The sequence below is a fragment of the Eubalaena glacialis genome, chromosome 1 (assembly GCF_028564815.1).
Source record: "Eubalaena glacialis isolate mEubGla1 chromosome 1, mEubGla1.1.hap2.+ XY, whole genome shotgun sequence".
NCBI lineage: Eukaryota > Metazoa > Chordata > Mammalia > Artiodactyla > Balaenidae > Eubalaena > Eubalaena glacialis.
The window spans coordinates 56,150,433-56,178,119 of record NC_083716.1 but is presented as its reverse complement, the minus strand read 5'-3'; the positions used below and the strand labels follow the sequence as shown (position 1 = coordinate 56,178,119).

At 40.7% G+C, this 27,687-nt stretch overlaps 1 protein-coding gene and 1 long non-coding RNA gene across 3 annotated transcripts in view; one reads left to right on the top strand and one right to left on the bottom strand.

Annotated features, from left to right (window-relative positions):
* LOC133095515 (uncharacterized) overlaps nt 1–27,687 on the top strand; it is a 116,143-nt gene that overhangs the window by 18,399 nt on the left and 70,057 nt on the right. The window lies entirely within an intron of this gene.
* Nucleotides 6,740–13,722, bottom strand: TMEM254 (transmembrane protein 254). Of its 2 annotated transcripts, none has more exons than XM_061197027.1 (4): nt 13,595–13,722; nt 12,337–12,440; nt 12,116–12,175; nt 6,740–8,453 (listed from the first exon to the last, which is right to left on the bottom strand). In XM_061197027.1, the coding sequence occupies exons 1-4, from the start codon at nt 13,682–13,684 to the stop codon at nt 8,333–8,335; spliced, it is 375 nt and encodes a 124-aa protein (XP_061053010.1). In that variant the 5' UTR covers nt 13,685–13,722; the 3' UTR covers nt 6,740–8,332. The 2 variants fall into 2 exon arrangements, with proteins under 2 accessions (XP_061053010.1, XP_061053020.1); XM_061197037.1 differs by lacking the exon at nt 13,595–13,722 and adding an exon at nt 12,883–13,039.

Genomic DNA, 27,687 nt, shown 5'->3' with positions numbered 1-27,687 from the left:
ATATATATGGAATCTAAAAAAATATGGTTCTGATGAACCTAGGGGCAAGACAGGCATAAAGACGCAGACATAGAGAATGGACTTGAGGACATGGGGAAGGGGAAGGGTAAGCTGGGACGAAGTGAGAGAGTGGCATGGACATATATACACTACCAAATGTAAAATAGATAGCTAGTGGGAAGCAGCCACATAGCACAGGGAGGTCAGCTCAGTGCTTTGTGACCACCTAGAGGGGTAGGATAGGGAGGGTGGGAGGGAGGCTCAAGAGGGAGGGGATATGGGGATATATGTATACATATAGCGGATTCACTTTGTTACACAGCAGAAACTAACACAACATTGTAAAGCAAGTATACTCCAATAAAGATGTTAAAAAAAAAAAATGATAAAAAAGCCAAGGGTGCTATTCCATTACACCCTGCTGCCTTTTGCTCTTAAGTGGAAACACCCATTACAATAAAAGATTGAAATGTGACTTGTTATTTATCAATTCTCTCAGAGGGTTGCTATGTTGTTACTTTTCCCTTAGAAAGTAGAATACCTGCAAGATTTCCTCTTAGGGAGCTTTCTCTTTATCAGATCTTATCTTTTTGGGGTGATTTCATTTCCTAGTAGGAAAGATAAGGTTAATTCATCTTGGGTTTTCTGAGGTTGTATCAAGGTGAAAAATTCTAGTTCATTGAGATTTTAGAGGACTCTAGAGGGTTAGAAAGTGGAAATTTCCTCAAACTTTGGTTCTTTTTTAAAAAATTTATGTATGGTTGACTTACAATATTATATTAGTTTCAGGTGTAGAACATAATCATTCAATATTTTTATAGAGTACACTCCATACAAAGTTATTATGAAATATTGACTAATTCCCTGTGTTATACATTACAACCTTGTTAACATTTATTTTATACCTAGAAGTTTGTACCTCTTAATCCTTTTCATCTATTTTGCCCCTCCTTGCAACCCTCTCCCTTTGGTAACCCCTAGTTTGCTGGTTATGCTGAGCAATGGCGGCAGCTGCAGCTCCCAGTCAGCCAGGAGATCACAAGGGTAAACAACTGATACACTTAAAACCATTCCATATCCACACAATCATTCAGTACAGTACTCATCAAATTACATGACATACTTAACACTTTATTATAAAATAGGCTTTGTACTAGATGATTTTGCCCAACTGTAGGCTAATGTAAGTGTACTAGCATGTTTAAGGTACGCTAGGCTAAGACATGATGCTTGGTAGGTTAGTTGTATTAAATGCATTTTCTTTTTTTTTTTTTAATTAATTTATTTAATTAATTTATTTTTGGCTGCACTGGGTCTTCGTTGCTGCGTGCGGGCTTTCTCTAGTTGTGGTGAGTGGGGGCTACTCTTCGTTGCAGTGCGTGAGCTTCTCATTGTGGTGGCTTCTCTTGTTGTGGAGCACGGGCTCTAGGCACACGGGCTTCAGTAGCTGTGGCATGCGGGCTCTAGAGCGCAGGCTCAGTAGTTGTGGCGCACGGCCTTAGTTGCTCCGCGGCATGTGGGATCTTCCCAGAACAGGGCTTGAACCTGTGTCCCCTGCATTGGCAGACGGATTCTTAACCACTGCGCCACCAGGGAAGCCCCTAAATGCATTTTCGATTTACAGTTCAATGTACAGTGGGTTTATTGTGACATAACTGAAGAAGCTCTATATTTCAACTTACTCTCATGCCCAGTTCACTTATCCTACTGCCCTCCCCCCCATACACACATACACATATACCCATCATGGAAATTGGCTAGAATGTATATAATTTAAATTTGGGCTTGTTTATATCCTTTTATTTTTCTTTGATGCCTCTCCTCCCTCCCTACCCTATATCTCTGGCAGCATTGCCTGACTTTTTTCCCTTTTATTATTTAAGGACTTTTTCCAAAAGTGTTTTCAATGTGGGTCTTTTTGTGTGGCAAACATTCTGAGCCCTTGAAGGCAGGGAATCTTTTTTCCATCACTTTCTCCCATTTGAATGATAATTTGGCTGAATATAAAATTCTACATTCAAAGTAATTTTTCCCCATTACTTTTAAACTATTTTTCACTGTCTTCTAGCATCCATTGTAGCTGTTTGATGTCTGTTCATTGTCATTCCTTTGGAGGTGATCTGTTCTTTCTCTCTGGAAACTTAGAATTTTTTCTTTGTCTTGATTATTCTCAAATTTTATTGTTATGCCTAGGGATTGGTATGCCTTATCTCTTTTGTTTGGCCCTTTATAAGTCATTTCAAATAAGGTCATTTGGGGGAAATTTCTCTCCATTATTTCTTCAAATATTTCTTCCACTCCATTTTATTTTTCTCTCCAACTGGAACTAATACCCCTAGGCGTTGGCATTTCTATGTTTATCATCCACATTTCCAAGCTTTTCTTTTGTATTTTATGTTTTGTATTTTCCTACTGTGAGACATCCACAAGCTTGAGTCTACAAATTCTTTCTTCAACTACATCCATTCTATTTCACTTGTTCTATTTTCATTTAATAGGTTCTTTATTTCAACTATTTCATTTTTCATGCCTAATATTTTCACCTAGTTCTTTTTTGTGTGTGATTTCTTATTTGTATATCATATTGCTAGCATCTTCTCTTATTAACTCCTTATCTCCTACTTAAAGAGGATTTTTAGATTCCGGGTCCTTATGTTCCAACACTTCTGTTTCAGATGACAGGTGTGGCTCAGCTTATGCTTGTCATCTCTGCTGTCCAGTGCTTTGGGCTTGTGATCTTGTTTTCCCTTGGGGCATCAACCAGCAGGTCTGATAATGCATTGGGGGAGGGCTAAGGCCAGGCCCTAGTCTACACTGAAATCAATGATTTAAAGATGAGAATTCAGGAACCACAGAACCCTTAAAGAGTCCCTGTTTGATACCATTCCATTGATCACTCTTTTGCCTGAGGTTTTCACTTTTGAACCTTTAGAAAGAAATAACAATGTAGTCCACAATCCTTGTGATTTGGTTGGGAGTATAGGGGAGTGATTGCCTGAGGGCTGTCAGACTGTTTTCATGTACTCTCCCCCATCACCCAGTGGGGCTTTGTGTTGCTAATATCAGGAGAAGCTGCCATGGGCCCTGCTACTGCCCACTTCTGTGCTGAAGGGTCACGCCCATAACTGTCTTCTCAACTTGAGGGAGAGACAAGAACAGAAGATGAAAAGTTCTCCACCAACCTAGTTCTCCCTGCTGCCCAAGGCTCCCCTTTCTCCACCCCTACACCGACTCTAGTCTTCTGTCCGGGATGGTGGGGGGGAACATTCCCTACATTTTCCCTTTGGTTTTAGGAATTCATACTTCTCTCATGTGTTTACTGTTTCTTCAAGTTTGATCTTGGGAGAAGGAGTCAGTGGCCTGAGCTAGTCAGCCGTTTGGGCAGGGATCTCCCCTCAGTGTCCTTGACTTTAAATTGTTACCTCAAAGAGTTGTGGGTGTTAGGTATTTCATATCGGTGTCTAGAATAAAAATAAATATTTGAAAAGTATTGAGTTCTTTTTTACTTTCAAAAGACCTCAATCCCAAACTTTTATTCTCAAGGAGGGAGGAGTATGCAGATATGCCAATTGGCTAATTTCATCAGCTTTTTAAAAATTCTTTTTTAAAAATCGAAGTATACTTGATTTACAATATATATTAGTTTCAGGGGTACAACATAATGATTCAAAATTTTTATAGATTATACTCCATTTAAAGTTATTATAAGGTACTGGCTATATTTCTTGTGCTGTACAATATATCCTTGTAGCTTATCTATTTTATATAGTAGTTTATACCTTTTAATTCCCCATCCTATCTTGTCCCTCCCCCTTTCCCTCTCCCCACTGGTGATCACTAGTTTGTTCTCTATATCTGTGAGTCTGTTTCTGTTTTGTTATATTCATAGCATTTTTAGCCCCACAGCAGTGCTTTTCGCTGATTGTCAGGACTCCAAGTATTGTTTACACTGAGTGCTGAGCTCCCGGTGAGGGTGTTTAGACGTGCTTCTTATTGATACAAACATGTTGTCATGTATAGAAATCAACCCCAAGCCTCATGAAATCAGGGTCAAACCATTTGGGTTCTTATTCTAAATTTTCTCTAAAAATCTTACTACTCAAAGTGGTCTGAAGATCACCAGGGAGCTTGCTGGACATGCAGAATCTTGGACCCGCTCCACACTCACTGAATCAGAGACTGAATTTTCACAAGATCTCACAGAATCCATCTGCACGGTCAAGTTTGAGAAATGCAGGATACATCATCATCCATGACCAACCTTCCAGTAAAAACTATACTCTTGATTAATGTTACAGTTTACAAAGTTGGTTCACATAGATGATTTCATTTAAATTTACTATCTTATGTTCATCCCAGCCACAATGTAAAATTATTCTTATTCTTTTTAATGATGAAATTGAGGTCCAGGAAGGTGACAAACTTGCCTAAAATCCTGTCTGGAGCCAGGTAAATCCCAACTTCAGTCTCAGTGGATAGTAGAATACTTTTTGATTATTAATAGTGTGCTGAATGTAGCATTAGTATGCATGGTGATTTTAGGTATCGATATAAAGTATGCTTTATTCTCATATGTATTAGAGAAAAATATAATGAACAAACTAACCAGGTGTGGCATTTCATAGTTATTATTGCTTGAGAAGATTTGTGTTGTGAGGGTGGTCCTTCCATGTCCGAGGTTCAGGGAACATTTCTCTATATTATAGATGTCATTCCTCTCTTTTATTTACAGCAAGGTCAAGATTCAATTTTAGTGACAATTTATATTGAGTAATTTTTTATTTACTACAAACATCCAGTGCAATGTGTTGGTACAGGAAAAAGTACAAGTTCTTTCATGAATATTTCCCTGAACAGTATTAGTACACCAAAGGTATTTTCCATAATCCAACTTTATGCCTTACTATAAACAGAAATGGAGCAATTAGTATACTCAATCCTATTCAGAAAGCTTAAGAGCCATCTTTTTTTTTTTTTATAAATTTATTTTATTTTATTTTTTATTTATTTATTTTTGGCTACGTTGGGTCTTTCTTGCTGCGCATGGCTTTTCTCTAGTTGCGGCGAGCGGGGGCTACTCTGTGTTGCGGTGCACGGGCTTCTCATTGTAGTGGCTCCTCTTGTTACGGAGCACGGGCTCTAGGTGCACAGGCTTCAGTAGTTCTGGCACGTGGGCTTCAGCAGTTGTGGTTCACCGGCTCTAGAGCACAGGCTCAGTAGTTTTGGCCCATGGGCTTAGTTGCTCCGTGGCATGTGGGATCTTCCCAGACCAGGGCTTGAACCCGTGTTCCCTGCATTGGCAGGAGGATTCTTAACCACTGTGCCACCAGGGAAGTCCCTTAAGAGCCATCTTACAATGTTTGTTGATAGAATTGCAAATACAGTATTTTGGATAGGATTTTCAAGTGTCCACCGTGGAATCAGACTATAGATCTTCATAAAGAGAAATGTGAAATGATAAGTACACACTCTCATTGTCCAACGTTGACAAAAAAGGAACCATAATTTCCAATTCAATGTGGACAAGGAGGCTTGCAGAGAGAAGGATCTCATAGACTTACAAATATATTACTCAGGTGCCCTAGATTCTTTTTTGTGTGGGCTGATAAGAAGGAAAGGAAAAATGATATTTACAACCCAGGCTGCTCAACTAAGAGATTTAGTTAACAAGGTTCCAGCAAGGGCCCTGAGCAACAATAACAATGTGATTGCATTCCGTGCTCTCACCTTAAAGGCAGGTTCTCCAACGTTTCTTTGGTGTTTTCAGGCCCTCCATGTAAATACATACAGGCTCCCAGATGGCAAGTTGTTTTGCTAAAGAACCTCTTCACACATCTAGAGTATCGCCTCTTAAACTCAAGACTTGTTTTAAAACCATGGCTTATAAAACGTTTGGAGTTGGATTGCATGGACTCATAAGCATGTTGAATGTAGGAAATAGTGTTAGTTTATAAATCTGGCCTGTTTTTAGGTTGTGAGGTCATTAGTTTTTTGTTTTTGTTCCTGCCATTGGTCCTTGATTTTTTGTTCTTCCAAACTATACTTGCCCTTGATATATTTGGGGTTTTAGTCTGTTTGCCCCCCATGGTTTCCAACAAGATGCCTCTGGCCTTTTCTCATCCCAACTCAACATAGACGTTTCCCCTGTGTCACCCCTGTGACTGCAACACAAGGCTAAGATGTCTCTTTTTATTCTTTGCTTCAGACTTACTTCTAGGCTCCTGGACTGTGGGGGAGGAAGAGGCGGAACATAAGATCCAGTTAGTCTGGCCTCTGTGTGTTACTTCACCTCCATGGGATGCAGCTTATGGGTCTATAAAATGAATGACCCGCACCGTTTGCTCACTAAGATCCTTTTTTGCTCTAAGCCATGATAATACCCCAAATAAGGTTACAGCATTTTATACTTTTGGCATTTAAAAAAAATCAGAGTACTCCTTTCACTTGCTGCAGACTACATCAAACACTGAATGAAATGTAGTGGAAACAAAAGGAGGCCAATCCTACAATGAAAGGAGATGCTCCTGTCCACCCACAACTTGGTGTATGTGGACTATAGACAGCTCTAGAAACGTAAGGAAGACCATATGGCCTACAACTAGGGCATTCTGCATTTCTTTATCAGTGAAAAAAAAAATCCCTGATACAAAGTTCCAGAACAGAGTCTTTTTGAGAAAGAGTAGAATCAAATGTGTGACATTATCAAAACTGACCAAAAAAAGCATTTGATTGGAGACACAATTCACAACATTTTATTCAAGTTAATACATTTCATTCAGTAATCTGCCATATTATCCTTGGCACCATTAATAATAACCCCTTAATCACAAGAGAAACAGAGGGAAATACTAGGATTTATGTGTAGAAGTTGATTTCCACCAAAACCAATTCATAGTCCATCATCTTTCACGGTTGTGCTTTTACTTGAGGCCTCTTTTTTGCGGGGAGGGAGGCTGTTTCTCGTGTTTGCTTAAAACAAGTAACATGACCTACTGTGTCATGGAAGGAAAATAAGGTCTAGTCCCTAGTGAACAAGCAGGGGGTCCTCCAGGAAAGGAGCCCTAAAGGCTCCTTGAGGTGAGTCAGTAACCCTCCTGCCCCAACCAGTCAGTAGTTAAATTATAACCAGGTGAACGAGAGAGGTAGTAACTAGTTGGAGAACCCATGGTGTAGACTCTCTAGAACAGGAATGGCTGAGTGAGTCAGAACTGGAGGGAGACATCTACAGTGTCTGGAAAAAGTGACCAAGAATAGGAAAGTGTGAAAAAGATACGGGTTTCCCACCAGGGGACCCACAGAAAGATGGTGGTACCAGTCAAGGGCAGTCCTGCGCTTTTCTCTGATGCAAGGGTACACTGAATGGGTTCTGCAGTTTTCAGATAAAAATTGGAATGATGCTGAACAAGTGCAAAGTGAAATGAGTTTCCCTCCTTTGTTAGGTAAACACTGAGAGAACACCTGTGTGTGAGGCAATGGGACAGGTGCTAGAGGAAAAAACGAAGCTGTCTTAAGATGTGGTCCTGACTTGAAGGTGGCCATCAGACCCTGCACATACAGAACACTATGTCGGAGGGTCCAAGTGGAGGGAAGCATCACTTCTGGCTGGCAGCAGCAGAGAAAGCATTCCCCAGTCATTCCTTCTTGGTTCCCAGAATGTCCTCTGTGCCTCTGTGTCACCTCTTGGCCCGCCCCATTCCAGGCACTTGTCTTCCTTATCTTTCTCCATGTGAAATGGAAGCCTGAAAGGAGAAGATCCTGCCTCACAGGTGTCTAACAAATGTGGGTGGAATTGATGTGTTATGGAAGTGTCACTCTATTTTGGTCCAGGTGGGTGGAAAAAAAATTTGGGGAAAGGAGAGCTGATAAGATGGTGGTGGTAAGGGTAAGGTGTTTTAATCAGAAGGTAGGAGCAAAGATATCCCAACAAGCAAACTTAGTATGTGGCTTAAACCAGGTGATAGGGAGAATGCCAACACAGCCAAGGACCACAAGAAGGTAGCTGGAAGCCCTCTGCCAAATAGGTTAGTCTGCAGAACTGGGAAGCTAAAATCTTTTCCTACTATCTACTCAAGTTTAACCAGAGCAGATGAAGAAACAATGAATAACTAGAGGGTCGTAACTTTCTAGAAAGATCAAGTAAACACAGCATCCCCCCAAAAAAGGTGAGGCTGAATGTCAGTGTAGAGAAAACTTTTGAACATCTTTTTTTCTCCTAGGAACTTTATATGCTATATTTTCTCTCTTTTTTTTAAATTGAAGTATAGTTGGTTTACAGTATTATATTAGTTTCAGGTGTACAAAATGGTGATTCAGTTTTTTTTGGATATCTTTTTTAAGTTTGTTTTTGGCGTCTTGGTCTGTAATCAATCAAGTAATAGAGAGATGCCATCCCAAACAGGAACGTCTGCAGGAACCAGAGTAGTTGAGTCCAACTATTCGTGATGCCTTTAGACCTAAAAAAAGAGAAAAATTTATCCACCAGAATTTTAATGTTATGGTTTCACTGGAGTTATTGTCTTCCAGTTCTTAAAAAACTTATTCCTTCTATCTATTTTCATGGGGCTTATTTTGCGCTTTCCTCCAGCTTATTAACTTGAATGCTTAGTTCATTTATTTTCGTTTTTCTTGTGCATTTAGAATGGTACACTCTTCCCTGGGAAGCAATCTGGCTACTGCCTAGGACATGGTATTATGAAACTGTTTCTCACGTGATTTTGATGAGCATATAGGGTTAGAAAGCACTGGGATGGCTTCAAAGCAAGTGTTTTGGACCAGATGTAAATCTAGCTTGGCCAACTACCAGCTTGACCTTGGGCAAGTCACTCACTCTCTATCAGAATCAGTTTTTTCATCTGAAAAATAGGAATAATAGTATTTATCTCACCAAGTTTTGAGATGATTTTTGAGATAAGTTATCCAAAGTGATTAGTAAAGGGCCTGGCACATGGTAATAATAAATACCTGTTTATACAGCCATTCAAACTAAACTGCTTAACACCAAGCTCAAAAGAAAATGGCCCAGATGAAGTGAATGGTTTGCTACAGTCTCATCTGTATATAAATAAGTCTCATGTGGATGACTTTTAATTTAAAACAAAATTTCAAAAAATATATGTAAAAAAAATATAATTTTCTACACTAACAGATTAAAGGAGAAAAATTATATGATCATCTTAATAAATGCAGAAAAAGCATTTGATAAATTTCAACATCCATTCTCAATACAAGTTCTCAGAAAACTTAGAAAGAGAATGGAACTTCTTTATTCTGACAGAGAAGATCTATACAACTCTAGAAAAAACCTGAGGCAGAATGTTGAAAGCTTTCCCTTTGATTAGGAATAAGGCCAGGATGCCTACTATCACCACTTCTGGTTGACACTGGACTGGACGTACTAGCCAGTGCACCGAGGGAAAAAACATAAATAAAAGGTATACGGAATTGAAAGGAAGAAATAAAACTGTCTTTACTTCTAGAGACAATTGTGTACCTAGAAAATGAAAAGGAATCTTTTAAATTATTAATGATGAACTATTAGATGAACAGATGAACTATTAGAACTAAAAAATGAATGTATCAAGGTCGCTGGGTGTGAGGTCAGTAGAATCAACTATATTCATACATTCTACCACCAAACAATAAAAAATGAAATATACATCAAAGTGGGCCAGGATGTACAAGAAATTCACGTTTACGCATTACTTATAATAGTCAAAAACAAACAAACAAAAAAAGACACCCCCAAAAACTAGAGGCTTAAAAGTCTGTCAGAAGGAGGATTTGTTAAATACATTAAGGCACATCTATATAATAGAATACTATGTACTAATGAAATGAGGTAAATTTATAGGTATAGACACGGGAAAACAGGCATATATGACAATAGAAAAAAGTTATACAAGAGTTTATATCTATATGTATATAGATATGGTGGCTATAAAGTCGAAATGTTCAGTCCAGTCTTATGTCTGGTTAAATGGAATTCATCAATTTCTTTTTATTGCTGGATAGTGGGATGTGGGGTAGGGCTTCCAATTGTTCTACATGTCTTCATGATTCTTTCACTTAAATGTATTCGTTCATAAGTCAAAAGGAATATTCATCCTGGTTTACAGTCACCAATGATACACTGCAACACGTTAGACCATAAAGAAATGATTTCAGGAACGTGAGAATAGTGCCCTAACCTCTCTATGCCTTTTCTCCCACTGCCTATCAAAGAACTTGAGAGCAGGATGTTCAATTTGAGTCTTTTCGTTTTCATCAGAGGCTCCAAATGACGATAACAAAATAGGTGTAAAGTACTCCAACACTATAATGTGGAGGGCTGGACCACACCTCCGAGCTAAGCTCTGAGGGCCTGAAGAGGCCGTTAGAAAGAGGTACCAGTGCTGCGGCACTTCCTATCCCAAGTCAGCCCAAAGAACAGCTTCAATGGAACCACTCAGCCTGACAAGAGTCCCCAGTAATTTGGGGGAGGCTTAATATCTAACTCAGACGTTTAACTACTGGTACACGGCTGCCCAGGGAACTGCACGCACTTGCAGATTTATCCTGCTGGACGGATAAGGAAGCTGTCATCGTGAGCCTTACAGGTCTTGTGGAAGGGCACTGGCATGAGTGAGCTGAAAAGCAACCCCGCCCCAGAGGCCCAACTAAAGGGTAGAAGAGATCTCAATAAAAGGGAAACTGCCCCCCGCCACGACCCCCATTACAGATCCTAAGGGAAAACTGCAAGTGACATACTGACTGAGGTCTGAAGGAACCATCAAGGGAACTGCAGAAGGGAGATCCCTAGTGATGGGCGGTTTCTCAAAAGTCCACCAAGGCTCCTTTGGAGAGAAAGAGTCAACAATGGGTATGCAACGACCACAGCACCCAGCTGCCTGATCACAAGGCAGACTGTGCTCTGCTTCCCCTAACTACTCCCAGCACCCCAAGGGGCCACAGGCAGCTGTCGCTAGTGAACAGGGAACAAAGCTGGAATGAGAGGGAAGACATCAACTATACCCTCTTCCCCACAGCAGGCTGCTGAGCCCCAGCTGGAAGAGAAGAGATGTTCTGAATTAGATAAAAGTTCATAGTTTTAATAAATAGACTGGACTTGACCAGATAATATGAGATAGTGACTGGAAAATCTATGGACCTGCTTCAGATTTCGTCCAGGGCTAGGGTGGGAGACAGACAGTAATCCTTGGGGGAGTGGAGACAGGCGAAAAAATAAAGCTGCGTTCTCCTCCTCTCCTAGGAAGTCCAGCTTGTTTAATAAACCAGAAGGTGGAGGAACATAATCTATTTAAATCAGTTAGCACTTATCTGGCATAGTGTGCACCCAAGAAATATTAATTACTTTTATTATTAAAACAATAAAGTATCTTATTTTCCACTTTTAGAAGTAATACCACAAAAACAGAGGTGGTAATTAATCTTGACCAGAAGAAAAAGAATCAATTGCAAAGCAATCTGGCATTACTATAACCATCTCTTCCATTACACCATACTTTCTGTATGCTTACATAAAGTCTAAACGTAAAGAAAAGCTTTTTCAGTTCTCTCACATTGTATTATCCTACACTGGCAACTGTAGAGTAGGGTCTAGTCGCAGGACTTTTAGCTTGCAATGCATCCCAGAATCACCTACAGACCTTGAAAAAAATAACATGTTCCTACCTCTGAAGCAAGGCTACTACATTAGGATCTCTGGGCCTGGAAACCAGACAAGTGAATGCTGAGAAAGCTCCTCAGGTGATTCAGCTGTGAAACTAGGCTGAGAATCATTGGGCTAGGTCAATACAGCGCTTTTTGAAACTAGAAGGCAGCCTCCTAATCTTTTCTTCTAGTTGGGGCTATACAGAGACTTTTGAAAAAAAGAAGAAAAATCATCTAAATTAAATGACTAAATAATTGACTCATTAACACAAATGAATTCATTCATTAACTATTTACTGAGTACTCCCTCTGAGTACTGAGAGAGGCTCAGTATTAGGTGTGGGGATTCAACTCTACCCTGAGAGTGTTCTCGGCCTACAAGCGCATGAATTATTTAAATGTGGCTACTCTCAACTTATATTAGATACCAAGAGAAAAGCGACAAAGACCTATTAAAAACACTTACTTGCACAATACAATGGCATACAAGGACTCTCCCACGTGAATCAGCCAGGCAAGCCAATACCTGAAACAAAAGTCAGCCTAGTTTAAGGTGATGGTTCTCTGCTGATGACATCTAACACAGAAACCCCCAAGAGAAAGGTGCTTTAATGTGAACTAGCACCACTCTTAGAAGGCAACCAGGGGCCTTCCAGGTCTACACCCCATTTCTGAAGCTCTCCTTACCAACTGTGCACGAGGGTGTGATGATGGTCCAGCAAGTACTGAGTGAAGGGGCCCAGCGGCCCTAGGCTCTGATAAGGAATAGTCTCAGGCCAGAAGATCATCCACTGAAAGAGAACCAGAAGCACAGAATGCTTATTAGGTCACTTAAATCTATTTTTAACCGAGGCTATTAAATAATCCTGATTCTATAAGAACAAGTAACAGACCAAAGAAACTCTGAACTAAGTCATCTGGGCTTCCATTCTTTACTTCTATTTTCTAAAAGCGATTCTAGTGGGAGATTTATGCTGAGGAAACTCTGTGGTTATCAGACTTAGTGCCCAGGTTGGCTGACTTCTGTTATTAATGCATTACACAATTTAGTCCCCAACCTATTTTTCTGGGTATCTTTTCTGTATCCTTTAAATGAATTCTGTCTGCCAAACAAAAGTGGCTGCTCTTCTCAGTAGAGATTCTCTGTCTTCATGATTCCACATCTATGTCATAACATGTATATCCTCTCTAATCCTTCTTACCCATTAAATTCTACCCATCCTTTAGGTTTACCCCCATTTTCCAAGCAATTCCAACTGCCTCAAACATTCTGCTTTGGAAGCCCTATCCTGACTTGGCAAGCTTAGAACTGTCCGTCAACTTGACCTCCTTCTTCTTGAGTTCTACTCAAACCTGGCTAAGCCCTAGTAACCGTGGGGACGCAAAGACAGGTACACTTTCAAGCAGAAAGCTTACGAACCCACCGACCTTCCGCTTACGCCAATAACCTAGGCAAGCGCCAGGCGCGCAAGCGCAAGACCCCGCCCCGCCCCAACAGCGCCCCTCGCCCTACGGGAGCCTGGCGGGCCAAAACAGATGCACCCCGCGCTACACCTTACCCCGAAATATCCCAGCCCCAGGACAGTGACCAGCGAGGGCAGGGGTTTGGCTGTACGGAAATAGGAGGTAGCAGCCCCACCGGCATTCGACTTCGCCACCACCATCGTGAAAGATCTACACACCGAGTCATGGGGTGGGGAGTATTCCCTGCCTTCATATAGGGAAAGCGTTGGCAGCCGGTTTCTCAAGACCTCAACACAGGCGAAAGGCGCGGGCAGACGGGTGCGCCTGCGTCTTCTTCCCGGGTCTAGTCCCCTGGCTTAAGAGCGCTCGAGAGCCGCGATTGCGCCTGCGCGACCTCTCCGTGGTCGTAGGTGCGGATCTTGTGGCTCAAGGCAGCGCTCTATCCCCTCGCCTGGCCTTGCCCGGGGCCCGCTGCCCTTACTGTGTAATAGCCAAAGGAGAGGATGATGACGGTGACCCAGAACAGACTGCTCCTCTGGAAGTACGTCTCATCTCCTCCTGCCTTCCCCATCGCTGCAGCATGTCCCAGGGAATGCCGAGCAGGCCACCTCTGCTCTGGAGGAAGGCAAGGATGGGGGCGGGGCCATGGCAAACACTCCTCCCTCCTCTCACCTACCTCTCCAGAGGGAGACGAGTCTGTGGGCCTGAAATGCTGAAAACGAGTCTCCATCGGCTCTGGCCTGGTGGGCTGGTTATCACCTTGCAGGGGAGGCTCCTCTCTGAGTGTCACTTTCTGGGGCTTAAGATAATGGTGTTGGAATAGATGGTGCTTTATGCTCTTAATGACTATGGATCTAATTTTTGAACTTCAGCTCTGCTGTGCTCTGTGGGAAATGTAAAAAAAATTAATAAGTAGAAACTGCAATTAAATAGACTTGGGATACTGGAAGGGGGAACTCTCACACTCTGTGACGTTAGCAGAGGCTGATAGAGAGAAGACCTGTCTTCTTTCCTGGCAACGACTCAGCCAAAGAAAACCCATGGACTCTTTGTTTTTTATAGCCCTCCCAACTTCCTTTTCTTCTTACCAGTGTTGTAAGAAGAACAACAATGTCCCTGGGGGGGGACACACGACTTGTGCTGTGGCTCACTGTGGTTGCAGACCCTTATCGCAGAATAAACCCATCTTTCCTGGAGAAGTATTTGGCAGTCTATTTGTTTCAGGTCAATAGAAATAATGCTCTTCCTCTTCATTAGTAAAGATGTATGGACCTATATGGCACAGCACTTACGAGAAGGGGCTGTGGAACAGATACCTGGGTTTACTTTTACGTCCTGGCTCTGCCAGTAACTTTTTGTGTAAGCTCACACTAGTTACATTACCCATCTGTGCCTTAATTTCTCTATCTGTGAAGTGGGGATGCATTGGCTCCCACCTCAGAGCTTTTGGGTGGATTAAATGAGTTAGTACTTGTAATAAAACCGCTGTAAAGCAAAGAATGTTGCCCACCATCCAGTTGTACAAGGAGCAAGTCATTAGCCACTGCAGTTGCTGACCTACAGGACACCCTGAAAGGAATTCAGGATGAAGAATAGCATGACGCACTCAGTGCTTTGGGAAAACAGGCAAAACAGGACCTTAGATGGTTAGATATATTTCAGGAAAAAAATTTTATGAACTCAGATTCTTGCATTTTCCCATACTTAGAAAAGCACTACAATCATTAACTGAGATACCTGTTCCTCTTGACTAGCAGTGACCTTCTACTGAGATGTGTGCTTGATTGCATGTGCTCATTACCCAAAATCATATATGCTGGCCTCTCCCCCTACCTCCTCAGAGCTATCTGAGAGGCTGTCTCTTGGTCTGTAGTCCCCAGTAAGGCACTACGTAAACTCAACTCGTAGCTCTTACATTGTGCATTTTTCTTTCAGTCAATAGCATTCACAAAAGTGTCCGGCCCATAGTGCTTTATAAGTTTTGGTTATTAATATTACTGAGCCTTCGGCGTATTTGCCAGGCCCATGTGCTAAGTGCTGTATCATCAATGCGAGGTGGGAGGCACATCAAGCCAAAGTGTTCTGATGAGACTTCAGGAGAGAAAGGTGGTTTCACTTGGGCTTTAAAAGCTATTGTGAAAGCAATAGCTGATATTTATTGAGCACTTACTATGTTCCAGGCATTGTTTTAGAAGTATTAGCTCACTTAATTCTCAAAACAGCTCTATGCTGTAGACTATTGTCCTTCATTTGAAAGACAGGAAATAGCACAGAGAAGTACCCGAAGTCACGTAAATGGGTAGGTATACTGGAAGTCAAGTGGTAGCCGAGTGTTCCAGCACTCTTAAGGACCATGCTATATATAATGTATGGGATATTTCCAGAACTCTTTCAGTTGACATGGAAACAGCCAAAGTTGTTTCCTCGTTTTTTTCATGACTGTATTTGGCTATGTTTTAAAGAATGGTTTCCAGAATGTGTGACACAGTCCATTTCCCAGATAAACCACAGTGCCTGTCAATATCAGGTTTACCAGGGCTCAACAGCTTTGCTTAGTTCTAATCTTTCTTCATCACATCACCCTCTTGGTTCTCCTCCCTCTCTGAATACCTCTATTTTCTCAGCTTTTCTTTTACTGCTTGTCCCCTACATAAAGGTGTTTCCTATTATCTTCTCTGTGTTTACAGTCTTTTTGAACTTTAATTTTCACCTCCGGATGACACTAAAACAATCTCTCCAGTCTCAGCCTCTCTCCGGTTGCCTGCTGGTCACCTTTACTAGGTACGGCACCACACCTTAAAGACAAGAAGTTCACTATTATCCACAGAGTCAGTCCTCGCCAAGACTCCCCTATTTACATTAATATCATCTTCATTCTTCCAGGCACCCAGACTCTTCCCTTTGGCTGCCCTCATATCTAGTCATCTGTCAAGAGTTCTGTTGATTAAGTAACATGATACCTCATCCTTCTGGATTAAACTGAAGCCAAGTCCCCCTAAAATCAAGTTACCTTGCTGAATTTATGATTTTTTTATTTTTGAAATTTTTATTGAAATATAGTTGAGTTACAATGTTGTTTCAGGTAAAATAAAATGAAACTTCATTCTTTTGAAAGGCACAATAAATAAAGTTGAAAGACCTGGAAGAAGGAATTCTTCAATATATATAATAGACAAGTGAAAGACATGAATTGGAAATCCTTAAAAAGGAAACTTGAATAGCCAAGGAACATGAAAAGGTGTTCAACCTTAATGGCAATTTGGGATGTGCAAAATAAAGCAAAAATAAGATACTTTTTTTCCCCCATTAGATTGGCCTACTAGGTATGCAGACACACGATGATGAACTATAATAATTAAAAGCATTTGGTATTCGACATGCGAATCAAATAAACCAATGGAAAATGATACTCAAGAGATAGATCTGATATATACCCAAGCATTTATTTTATGATAAAGATAATGTGCAGGCAGAAAAATATTCTCTTCTTCCCTTCTAGGTTTTTTGGCTGATCTAATAATTAAACGGATTTAAAACAGATTGCCACCCATATCAGCCCCTGAGGGCTAAAGAATCCTTGCCTTGATTTATCTCTGTGTTTGTTTCAAAAGCACCTGGTATTTGAGAGAGATGTTTTGCAGCTGTGCTTAGAGATATGTAGTGGTCGACCACCCTGAACTGGCTCTGACTTGACCACAGGAACATACCTGCATAGATGAGACCTGGAGGTGTCTGGAAAGTTACCTTTGCTTCATTACCATGCTAAGATCTCTGCCCCAAGCGGGAGATCTGTACTCTGCTAGGCACAATTCATGCATTGTGCAAAGAAGCATGGAAGACTGCGCATGCTCCAGCTGCCCCTGGCTGGACCTGGAAATCTCTGCCCCTTTCCTAGACGCCTGGTGATATGCCTGCCTCCTACCCCTTAAAATTCCCTCCCTCCCTTCAGAGAGAAGGTGTTTTGAGAGCATGAGCTCTCTCTTCTCCATTCCTTGATCAGTGAATAAAATTTCTCCTCTGCTATACAGAAACTGGTTTTGTTTGATTGGCCTTTGTGACTCTGGGCAAAGAAAGAACCCACTGAGGGGTCACTGACCTGTTGGGGATTGGTAACAAGATTAACAGGATAAAAAAGCAAACAAAATTATACAAGTCCCCATATAGATTTGAAAACTCAAAGGGTAGTCAGGTCACTGAAACTCATATAACATCCTGACATGAGGAAAAGGGCAGGGGTTTGGGGATACAATAGTGAGGAAGGCCATTCACAAGAAGGCAGAGGAGATGTTTGGAAAACCAAGGTTGCCCTGTTACACAAATAAGTTTCCTGGTAAAAAGATATCTCTGGTAATAGCTCTCTTTCTGGTACAGGCCGCCTTGCCAGTGTAAATATAGGCAGTTGAGGGAGAGGAAAAGAACTTTTCCTGAATCTTCGGAAATTTGATTGCCTTTAGCAGAAAATAATCCTTGTGCCAGGGTGGCATATTTTGGGGTGACAAATTCTGCTCCCCTTCAGCAACATTTCAAATTAAGGAGGAACAAATAAACTATTGATTGGTTATCTATTTGGGAAAAAATATTTTAAACTCTACCCCCCCCAATACAAATACACAAATAATGCAGTATCACAAGGTACAGAGATAATAGTACCCCTAGGCAAGTTCTGATGACATGGCTGTAGGGTAGAATGAGCATGTGCTGATATAGGAAACCCCTCACACTTTCCCAGGATCATGGGGAACAGAGGAGAGCAATATAAACAAATCTATGGAAATACGAATAGAGCATTGTGTATCCAGAGAATTAGGAGCAGTTTGTTGTTGCAAGAAGGAACAATGTGAAATTGAATGAAGGAAGGTGAGGCTGGAAGGGCAGGTAGGGTCTGATCATGAATGGCATTAGGTGTCAAACTGAGGAGTTTTGACTTGATCCCTTAGCCAAGGTGAGTCAGTGATGATTTTTTTTTAAATCAGTGGAGCAAAAATGTCTGGTGTACATTGGAGGTAAAATTTGAAGCAGGGAAAGCAGAGAAGATGAAAGATTGATGGAGCAATACAAAGTGAATAGAGAAAAGGTTGCATCGCTCATTCGAATATTCAATAAACATTTGGTAGGCCCTGGAGATACACCTGTGAACAAGACAAGTGCAGTCCAGGCTTCCGGTTGGGCACAGTGTAGTTCTGATGACAGGCAAATCAATAGGGATGTACCATGAGCAGCATAATTTAATGTTTTAGTACAACCATTTTGACCTTATGAGATCATGCATTCAAGGGTTGCAAACAGAAATGTCCTCATGACATTAAATTAAATGAAGGAAGGAGGTAGAAGTAACCTAGTAGGGTGTGGTGAAACACTGGGGGAGCCAGGATGTGTTTGTCCTCACCTAAAAAATCTTCAAATTCAAATAATGGTGATGGTTGATGATGATGATGGTGGTGGTTATGATGATTAGATTTTTTTTGCAGGATTTTGGCCTATAGGACACCGATTTTTTTATGTGCTTGGGAAGTGGTTAGTTTAGAGGTAGCGTAAAGTAAAACATAAATGTTAGCTATTGTTCTTCTTTTGATTGTTCAGTGAACCATCTATATGGTTCTTCTATATGAGAAGAAGAAGCAAGCAAATGGCTAGAATTCAGTCTGAGAAAATCCAATTCATTCAATGGGCAATTTACATAAAATCATCTCAACAAAACCCAGTGTGCTCAGAGCCAATTTGCTGATCATCAGTTTGCCAAATTCACCAAATTTATGGAATGTGGCTTTAATACTTCAATAGGGCCATTAGATAGCTCTGTCAGACATGTTTATTCTTGGTCACAGAGGAACGTTTCTGTTTATACTAATATCCTGTGAATCTTTTAACATGTCATTTCCTGTTTTGTTGACTTTTAGAATTTTTAAGGGATTTTAAAACCAATTTCTCAGATAGTACATTGTATTTGTTACGATTAGATATGGCTCTCACAAATTGAGGTGTGGACTTCCAGGGCTGGTTTGGGGGCTCCCATGGGGCCCTTTGGCCTGTTCTCAGTTGACCCCACTAGGCTTGTGGCCTTGTGATTAACCTTCCCAGACAGCCTCAGGTCTGTGTGAATAATTTTACTCCTTTTTGTGCAATATTGCTGCACGTGGCATACAGTTTGACAGAGATCAACTCTCATCATGAATAAACAATATTTCAGAATAGGGTAAGGGGTGAGAGAAATTGAAATTGTCTGAAAATTTCCCTTTGATCACATACATTGAGAAAGAAAAAAAGTATCATCTAGAGGCAAACGCAACATCCTTGTAAAAATAAAAACAGAAAAAAATGACCCAAATTTCGATATAACAAACACAATAGTAAGATCTCAGAAATATTTGTTGAATAAATTAATGAATGCAATATTCTGTTTCAGAACTCCATGTAGAAGGAAAATGATACATTTTTGAAGTAGGCAAACAGGGGACTAACCATATTTTGGGGCATTTAATTTTAACTTTTAACATCTCAAAAACAATGGGGAGGGACTTCCCTGGTGGCGCAGTGGTTAAGAATCCGCCTGCCAATGCAGGGGACACGGGTTCGAGCCCTGGTCCGGAAAGATCCCTACATGCCGCGGAGCAACTAAGTCCGTGCGCCACAACTACTGAGCCTGCGCTCTAGAGCCCGTGAGCCACAACTACTGAGCCCATGTGCCACAACTACTGAAGCCTGCGCGCCCTAGAGCCTGTGCTCTGCAAGAGAAGCCACCGCAATGAGAAGCCCGCGCACCGCAACGAAGAGTGGCCCCCGCTCCCCGCAACTAGAGAAAGCCCGCGTGCAGCAACAAAGACCCAACGCAGCCAAAAATAAATAAATAAATTCAAAAAAAAAAAAAAAAAACCAATGGGGAAAATGAGTAAAAAAAAATTCATTGGCTCCAAAATATAGCGGAAATCCCCAAATTCGGAGGGGTGGGGGGTGGGGGGTGGGGGGTGGGGGGTGGGGGGTGGAAACCCCAGAGAAAAACACTTAAGGAATACAAAACTAAAGAGTACCACATTCTTTTTTTAATATATATACTTATTTTTTTTAAATTAATTGATTAATTTTTGTCTGCGTTGGGTTTCATTGCTGCGTGTGGGCTTTCTCTAGTTGCGGCGAGCTGGGGCTACTCTTTGTTGCAGTGCGCAGCCTTCTCATTGCGGTGGCTTCTCTTGTTGTGGAGCATGGGCCCTAGGCGCGTGGGCTTCAGTAGTTGTGGCACGCGGGCTTCAATAGTTGTGGCACGTGGGCTTCAGTAGTTGTGGCTCGCGGGCTCTAGAGCGTAGGCTCAGTAGTTGTGGCGCATGGGCTTAGTTGCTCCGCGGCATGTGGGATCTTCCTGGACCAGGGCTCGAACCCGTGTCCCCTGCATTGGCAGGTGGATTCTTAACCACTGTGCCACCAGGAAGTCCCCAGAACACCACATTCTTAAACTCATCTGTTGTTAACGTTGCCTTTTTCACCAGATGATCATTTTAGTCACATTGCCATGTTGATCAATTTGCTTCTGGTTATTTTCTTCTAAAGTCACCTGGAGCTCTTCATAGCACTCGAAGCAGATGTATAGGCCGGGAGGGCAGAGGGTATCTCAGTGCCTGGAAATGGCCTAGCCTGGTTGGAGCTAAGAGTTTGCAGGACGCCACAGAGTCTCAGAGGTGAGGCTGAAATGGAAGTTGTGGCCAGGTCATGAAACTCCTTTTTAGACATTCTAGAAAGTTCTGACATTTCCTTGCAAGTGATCATTGGGAGGTAAGTACTTTTAAAAGTTCAACCTGAATGTTGGTTTTCTGAGAGCAGAGACTGCATTGGTGCTGTTCACAGCTGTTACGCAGGACCTGGTATATGTTGGGCTCTTACTGTTATGAGGTGTTTTTTAAAAGTATAAAAGTCTCAGTGGATATCCCTTGAAGCCAAGGTTAATTTAGAGAATCTGAAGTAAGAGAGTTTAAGAATAAAAAAACAATGGCCAATAATGTTTGATGACTTAGTGGGGAAGATTAACCATAAGCTTGGGCATTTGAGGCACTGATTTGTTGGCTTTTGCCAGCAACCTCTAAATAATGGAGTGGGAAGGGAGGCAGGATTGACTGGAATTGAGAAAAAAATGTAAAGCAAGGAAGTGAAGGTGTCTGGTAAAAATGGTTTTTGGAAGCAGCTTCATGGAGGAGGCCACCGAGTATGAATTCAAGCTTCTGAGAGAAAAAAATAAAACCAAAAAAAAGTTGATCTGAACTTTGAATTATTGGGGGAAAAAAAGCCAGAGAAATCAGGTTAGGTCCACCTTATTTTGGTTTGCTCTGCTCTCTTGGTCTCCAAACTTCTTCAACACTTCCAGTCCCCAAAATATTCTCTTCAACTACCTCAAAGCACCTGGTACCGCCCAATTGGGCTGGTTGGGCTATCAATGCCTCTGACTCCAAACAGACGGCATAGGACCCAACTATAGTCATAACTCACTAATGTGACCTCCCAGGATTTCATCTGCCCATCAAGTCTGTTCCTTGTGCTTTTTCTTTATTTTGGTTGGTGAGTCATGATCTATTTTGGAATCAAATCAGAAACACGGGATCTCCCTCCGCCTGCATCTCAGCTATTAACTTGCTTAATTAAAAAAAACCTTACTTTTATCTGCTTTATGGTCCTCTAGGAATTTTCCTCTTCTGAGAATCGATGGGTATAAATGCTATATATCTATATAGGGCCGCTATAAGATTTAAGTAAGGTTATGTGTGAAAGATTTATTCTTTGGGCTTGCCACATAAATTTGTAGTGATTTATTTAAATAGAAAGGGGGACATGTGAATCCTTCTGAAGTCAGATGAATTAATCTGAAACAGCTGTCAAGCATATGTTGTTTTTTCCATACCTAGGGTATAAAATAACCTCCCACACATTTGGGAAGAAAACCCCAAAGGCCTGAAGTTTCCTCCTCTGTAAAATGGAGGTTTTGGTTATCTCAAAGCGTTGTTTTAAGAATAAGATGAATTAGCAAATAATGTAGTGTCCATAATCCTTATTCATTATTAGTTTCTGGCCTCTCCGATCTGAGTATTCCTTAGTCAATGATATAATGATATAAAGCAATATGGATCATCTGTGAGCCTGACAAAGCGTCTGTTCTCACATGGCCTGTAGCCTATAACATAATAGGATGATAGTGACAAGTGTGAGGTCAGAGGTCACACTGCCTTGGTCAGAGGCTCACTTTGGTCTAAACCTCTCTGCCCCCAGCGTTCTCAAGTCTAACTGGGGATAAAATAATACATCGTTTATAAGGGTATTATAGGGATTAAATAAGAAAATTAGATTCAGTTGGTCATCAATGAACGGAAGCTGGGTTTTGAAAAGGTGGATTAGGCGGGGTTTTGAAAAGGTGGTTCCAGTAAAGTGATTGAGAGGTGTGTCTGAGGCGGAGCCATGTCTGGGGCTGCATCTAAGGTTTATCTACGGTGCGCACCCGCAGGGGTGTATTGGTGCTGCTCCAGAGCTCATCACTTTTTCACTCCAAAAGACCCTGGACTAGAGATTCAATATGGGTTCCAATGGTGAGTTTCTTTGGTGGGAGGCAGCCTACCTGGCGTACTAGTGTTTTGCAGGGGTCTGAGCTTTCATCTTTAAAACACATAGATTTATAGGCTGGGGACAGCTCATATCACTGATGTAATTGTCTGTGGTTTCTGTACAGTGGAATTTGGCAGTAGAACTTTCTGAGAGGCTCGGGGATTTAAAGATGAACTTTTTGTTACATTAAAAGGGATTTCTTGTCAACTATAGCTCAAAACTGGAAAAAAAAGAAAAGGTAGAACCAACCTAAATATTCAACAACATGGAGCTGGTTTAAAAAAGATTTCTATATATTTTAGAGATATATATATGGAAGTTTTTTTTTTTTTTTTTTTAAGATTTATTTATTTATTTATGGCTGTGTTGGGTCTTCGTTTCTGTGCGAGGGCTTTCTCTAGTTGCAGCAAGCGGGGGCCACTCCTCATCGCGGTGCGCGGGCCTCTCACCATTGCGGCCTCTCCTGCTGCGGAGCACAGGCTCCAGACGAGCAGGCTCAGCAATTGTGGCTCACGGGCCCAGTTGCTCCGCAGCATGCAGGATCCTCCCAGACCAGGGCTCGAACCCGTGTCCCCTGCATTGGCAGGCAGATTCTCAACCACTGCGCCACCAGGGAAGCCCTATATGGAAGTATTTTTGAGTGAAATGGTATGTCTGGGATTCATTTCAGAATAATGGGGGCGGGCGGTTGTTGAGGAGATGAGTGGAATGGGTGGGTGGATGAAGTGAAATTGGCCAGGTGTTGCTATATATCAGAGTTGAGTGATGTGGTCATCAGGTTAATTATTTTCATCAGCTCAGCAAAGTAAAAAAAAGATCCAGGCCTCCCTAACTTGGTCTGAAATAATCCCAAAGCAGTCGACAAAGACTAAAGATTGCTGAATGGGGAAAAATTACCCTGGAATTTCCAAATTAAAACTTCTTCATGAAGAGCTCCTCTTCACTTTGTGCAAGCAGAGATCCGGATTTGGAGTCTCTCAGTCTGCAGTGAGGGGACTGCCCTGTGAGAACAGCTCACAACCTATGATAATACTCAGACACTTCAGCTTGCTGTAGTGTGAAGATTAGATTAGTTACTGTATGGGGACAGAAATCCAGACAGTGGTCAAGGAATGTCTCAAACACAAATAATGGTAATTTCCTTCCCATTCCCCATAAATGTTTCCTCAGTGAAGACTAGGAAATGAGAATAGTATGGAGTGATCTCTGCACAAACTGGAGGTTAACCCTCCGGTTTGTGCAGAGATGTGGCAGGGAATGTTGTTAATCTCATCTGGGTTGAGCCCAATCCCACAATCAACAGGAAGGGTCAGAAGACAATTAGGGAAAGAAGCCCCAGTTTTGTAAAATCCATCTCTTTGGGACAAACCTTTTCTGTCTTTTTGTGACCATAATAAGCATGTCATTTCACCCCTTGGAGACGGTGCCGTAAATTATTTGCTCTGAGTGTCATAATTCCTATGTAGGGTGGTAGTTATCATTTACCTCTTTTACCTTGGGACGTAACAGAAGTTGGAAGACAGTCAGTGCCTTGCCCAAGGGCATGAGTGGAAAGAGACAGAGGCTGGAGGTCAAATCTCACCTTCAGACCAGACGGGCAGTGTTCTGCTCTGCACCTCAGCTGAGGAAGAGCTCAGCTGAGGAAGGAGGCCAATTCCCCCTCTGCTCAATATAATATCTTTTTTTTAACATCTTTATTGGAGCATAATTGCTTTACAATGGTGTGTTAGTTTCTGCTTTATAACAAAGTGAATCAGTTATACATATACATATGTCCCCATATCTCTTCCCTCTTGCATCTCCCTCCCTCCCACCCTCCCTATCCCACCCCTCTAGGTGATCACAAAGCACGGAGCTGATCTCCCTGTGCTATGCGGCTGCTTCCCACTAGCTACCTATTTTACTCAATATAATATCTTTAGTTCACGTATTCTTTCCTTAAGTTTCTTGAAAATCCTGTGCTAACGTTGCCTTAATTTGTATATTTTTTATAAATCCAATATTCTATATAAATTCCCTTTTAAATTATTTTTTTTTTTTCCTGGAAGCACTGAGGAATTTTTATCTTTACAGTCTAATAGTTTTTTTAGGATATGTCTTGGTGTTAATCATCCGGAGTTAATTTTCTTCAGTACACTTGATTCATTCAGTAGATTCAGGTCTTCTATTTCTGGAATATTTTCTTGGATTACTTTATTATGATAAAACACATTAACAAAATTTACCATCAAAACCGCTAAGTGTTCAGTTCAGTGGCATTAAGTATGTTCACGTTGTTGTGTTACCATCATCACCATCCATCTACAGAACTCTTCTTGAAAAACTGAAACTTTGTACTCATTAAACAATAACACCTCATTGTCCTCTTCCCTCAGCTCCTGGCAACCAACATTTTGCTTTAGGTTTCTATAAATTTGATCACTCTAGATACCCCATATAAGTTGAATCATACAGTATTTTCTTTTTGTGACCGGCTGATTTCACTTAGCGTAATGTCCTCAAGGTTCGTCCATGTTGTAGCATGTGTCAGATTTTTTTCTTTTTCAGGCTGAATAATATTTCATTTTATGTATATACCACATTTTGTTTGTCCATTCATCCATTTATGGACACTGGGGTTGCTTCCATCTATTGGCTATTGTGAATAATGCTGCTGTGAACATGGGTGTACAAATTTCTGTTCAAGTACCTGCTTTCACTTCTTTTGTGTATATACCCCAAAGTGGAATTGCAAGATCGTATCGTAATTCTATTTTTAATTTTTGAGAAATTGCCATACTGTTTTTCATAGTGGTTACACCTTTTTAGAGTCCCGATGATGGTGCACACGGGTTCCAATTTATCCATATCCTTGCCAACACTACAGTTATTTTCTATTTTTTTTTTTGATAGTAGCCATCCTGAAGGGTGCAAGGTGGTATCTCATGATGGTTTTGATTTGCATTTTCCTAATGATTAGTAATATTAAACATCTTTTCATGTACTTAATAGCCATTTGTGTATCTTTTTTTGAGAAATATTTATTCAAGTCATTTGCCCATTTAAAAAATCAGTTTATTTGTTTTAATGTTGTTGAGTTGCAGGAGCTTCCTGTATTCTGAATATTAACTCCTTATCAGATATGGAGATATTTTCTCCCGTTCCTTAGGTTGCCTTTTCAATCTGTGGATTGTGTCTTTTGATGCACAGTTTTAAATTTTGATGTAGTCCAACTTATTTTTTCTCTTGTTGCCTGTGCTTTTGGTGTCTAAGAATCATTGCCAAATCCGATGACATGAAGATTTTGCCATTTTTCTTCTAGAAATTTTATAGTTCTTACATTTACCTCTTTGATCCATTTTTGAGTTGATTTTGTATATGATGTCAGTGTCTGACTTCATTCGTTTGCATGTGGATATCCAGTTTTCCCAGCACCATTTACTGAAAAGACTAATCTTTCTCCATTGAAAGGTCTTGGCACCCTTGTCAAAAATTATTTGAACATACATGTGAGGGTTTATTTCTGGGCTGTCTGTTCTGTTCCATTGTTCTATATGTCTGTTTTTATGCCAGCACCACACTGTTCTGATCACTGTAGCTTTGTAATAAGTTTTGAAATCAGAAGGTATACGATCTCTAAGTTCTTATTTTTCAAGGTTGTTTTGGCTACTCAGGGTCCCTTGAGATTCCAAATGAATTTTTCTATATCTGTAAAAAAAATCCCTTTGGGATTTTAGTAGGGATTGCATTGACTCTGTAGATCACTTTGGGTAGTATGGACATCCTACCAGTATTAGTCTTCCAATCCACAAACACGTATATCTTTATATTTATTTGTGTCTTCTTTAATTTCCTTCAGCAATGTTTTGTAATTTTCAATGTATACCTCCTTGGTTAGATTTATTCATAATTTATTCTTTTGATGCTGTTGTAAATGAGATTTTAAAAAAATTTTCTTTTTGGGTTGTTCATTGTTAGTGTATAAAAATGCAAGTTATTTTTGTGCATTGATTTTTGTATCCTGCAATTTTGCTGAATTTGTTAATTAGTTTTAACACTGTGTGTGTGTGTGTGTGTGTGTGTGTTTGTGATCTTTAGGTTTTTCTACATATGAGATCATGTCATCTCTGAACAGAGGTAATTTTACTTCTTCCTTTCTGATGTGGATGCCTTTTTAATTTATTTTTCTAACCTAATTGCTCTGGCTAGAACTTGCAGTACTATGTTGAATAGAAGTGAAAGCAGGCATCCTTGCCTTGTTCCTGATCTTAGAGGAAAAGCTTTCAGTCTTTCACCCTTGAGTATTATGTTTGTTGTGGGTTTTTCACATATTGCTTTCATGTGGAGGTAGTTTCCTTCTATTCATAGTTTGTTGAGTGTTTTTATGATGAATGGGTGTTGAAATTTGTCAAATGCTTTTTCTGAATCAGTTTAGATGATAATATGTTTTTTTCTTTCTGTTAATGTGGTATATTACATTGATTTGAGGGGGGTGTATATTAAACTGTCCTTATAAATCCCACTTGGTCATGGTGTAAAACTGTTTAATGTGCTGTTGAATTTGGTTCATTAGTATTTTAAGGATTTTGCATCAATATTCATTAGGGATATTGTTCTGTAGTTTTCTTCCAGTGGTTTTTTTGGGGGGGGGGCGCGGTCTGGTTTTGGTTTCAGGGTAATGCTGGCCTCTAAAATGAGTTTGGAAGTGTTCTCTCCTCTTCGGTCTTTTTGGGAAGAGCTTGAAACGGATTGGCATTAATTTTTTAAATGTTTGGTAGAATTTGCCAGTGAAGCCATCTGGAGATGGCTTTTCCTTTGTTGGGAGATTTTTGATTATTGATTACTTATTCAATCTCGTTACTTGTTATTGGTCTGTTCAGATTTTCTTCATGATTCAGTCTTGGTAGGTTATATGTTTCCAGAAATTTATCCATTCTTCTAGGTTATCCAATTTGTTGGTGTACAATTATTCATAGCATTCACTTGTAATCACTTTCATTTCTATGACATTAGTTGTAATGC

What these genes read in the sequence shown, in the direction of transcription:
- TMEM254 (XM_061197027.1), bottom strand. Translation starts at nt 13,684, where the DNA reads ATGGGGAAGGCAGGAGGAGATGAGACGTACTTCCAGAGGAGCAGTCTG. An exon ending in TCTCCTTTGGCTATTACACA is followed by an intron (nt 12,441 to 13,594) that starts GTAAGGGCAGCG and finishes GTTCTCTTTCAG; the next exon opens with TGGATGATCTTCTGGCCTGA. An exon ending in CACACCCTCGTGCACAGTTG is followed by an intron (nt 12,176 to 12,336) that starts GTAAGGAGAGCT and finishes CTTTTGTTTCAG; the next exon opens with GTATTGGCTTGCCTGGCTGA.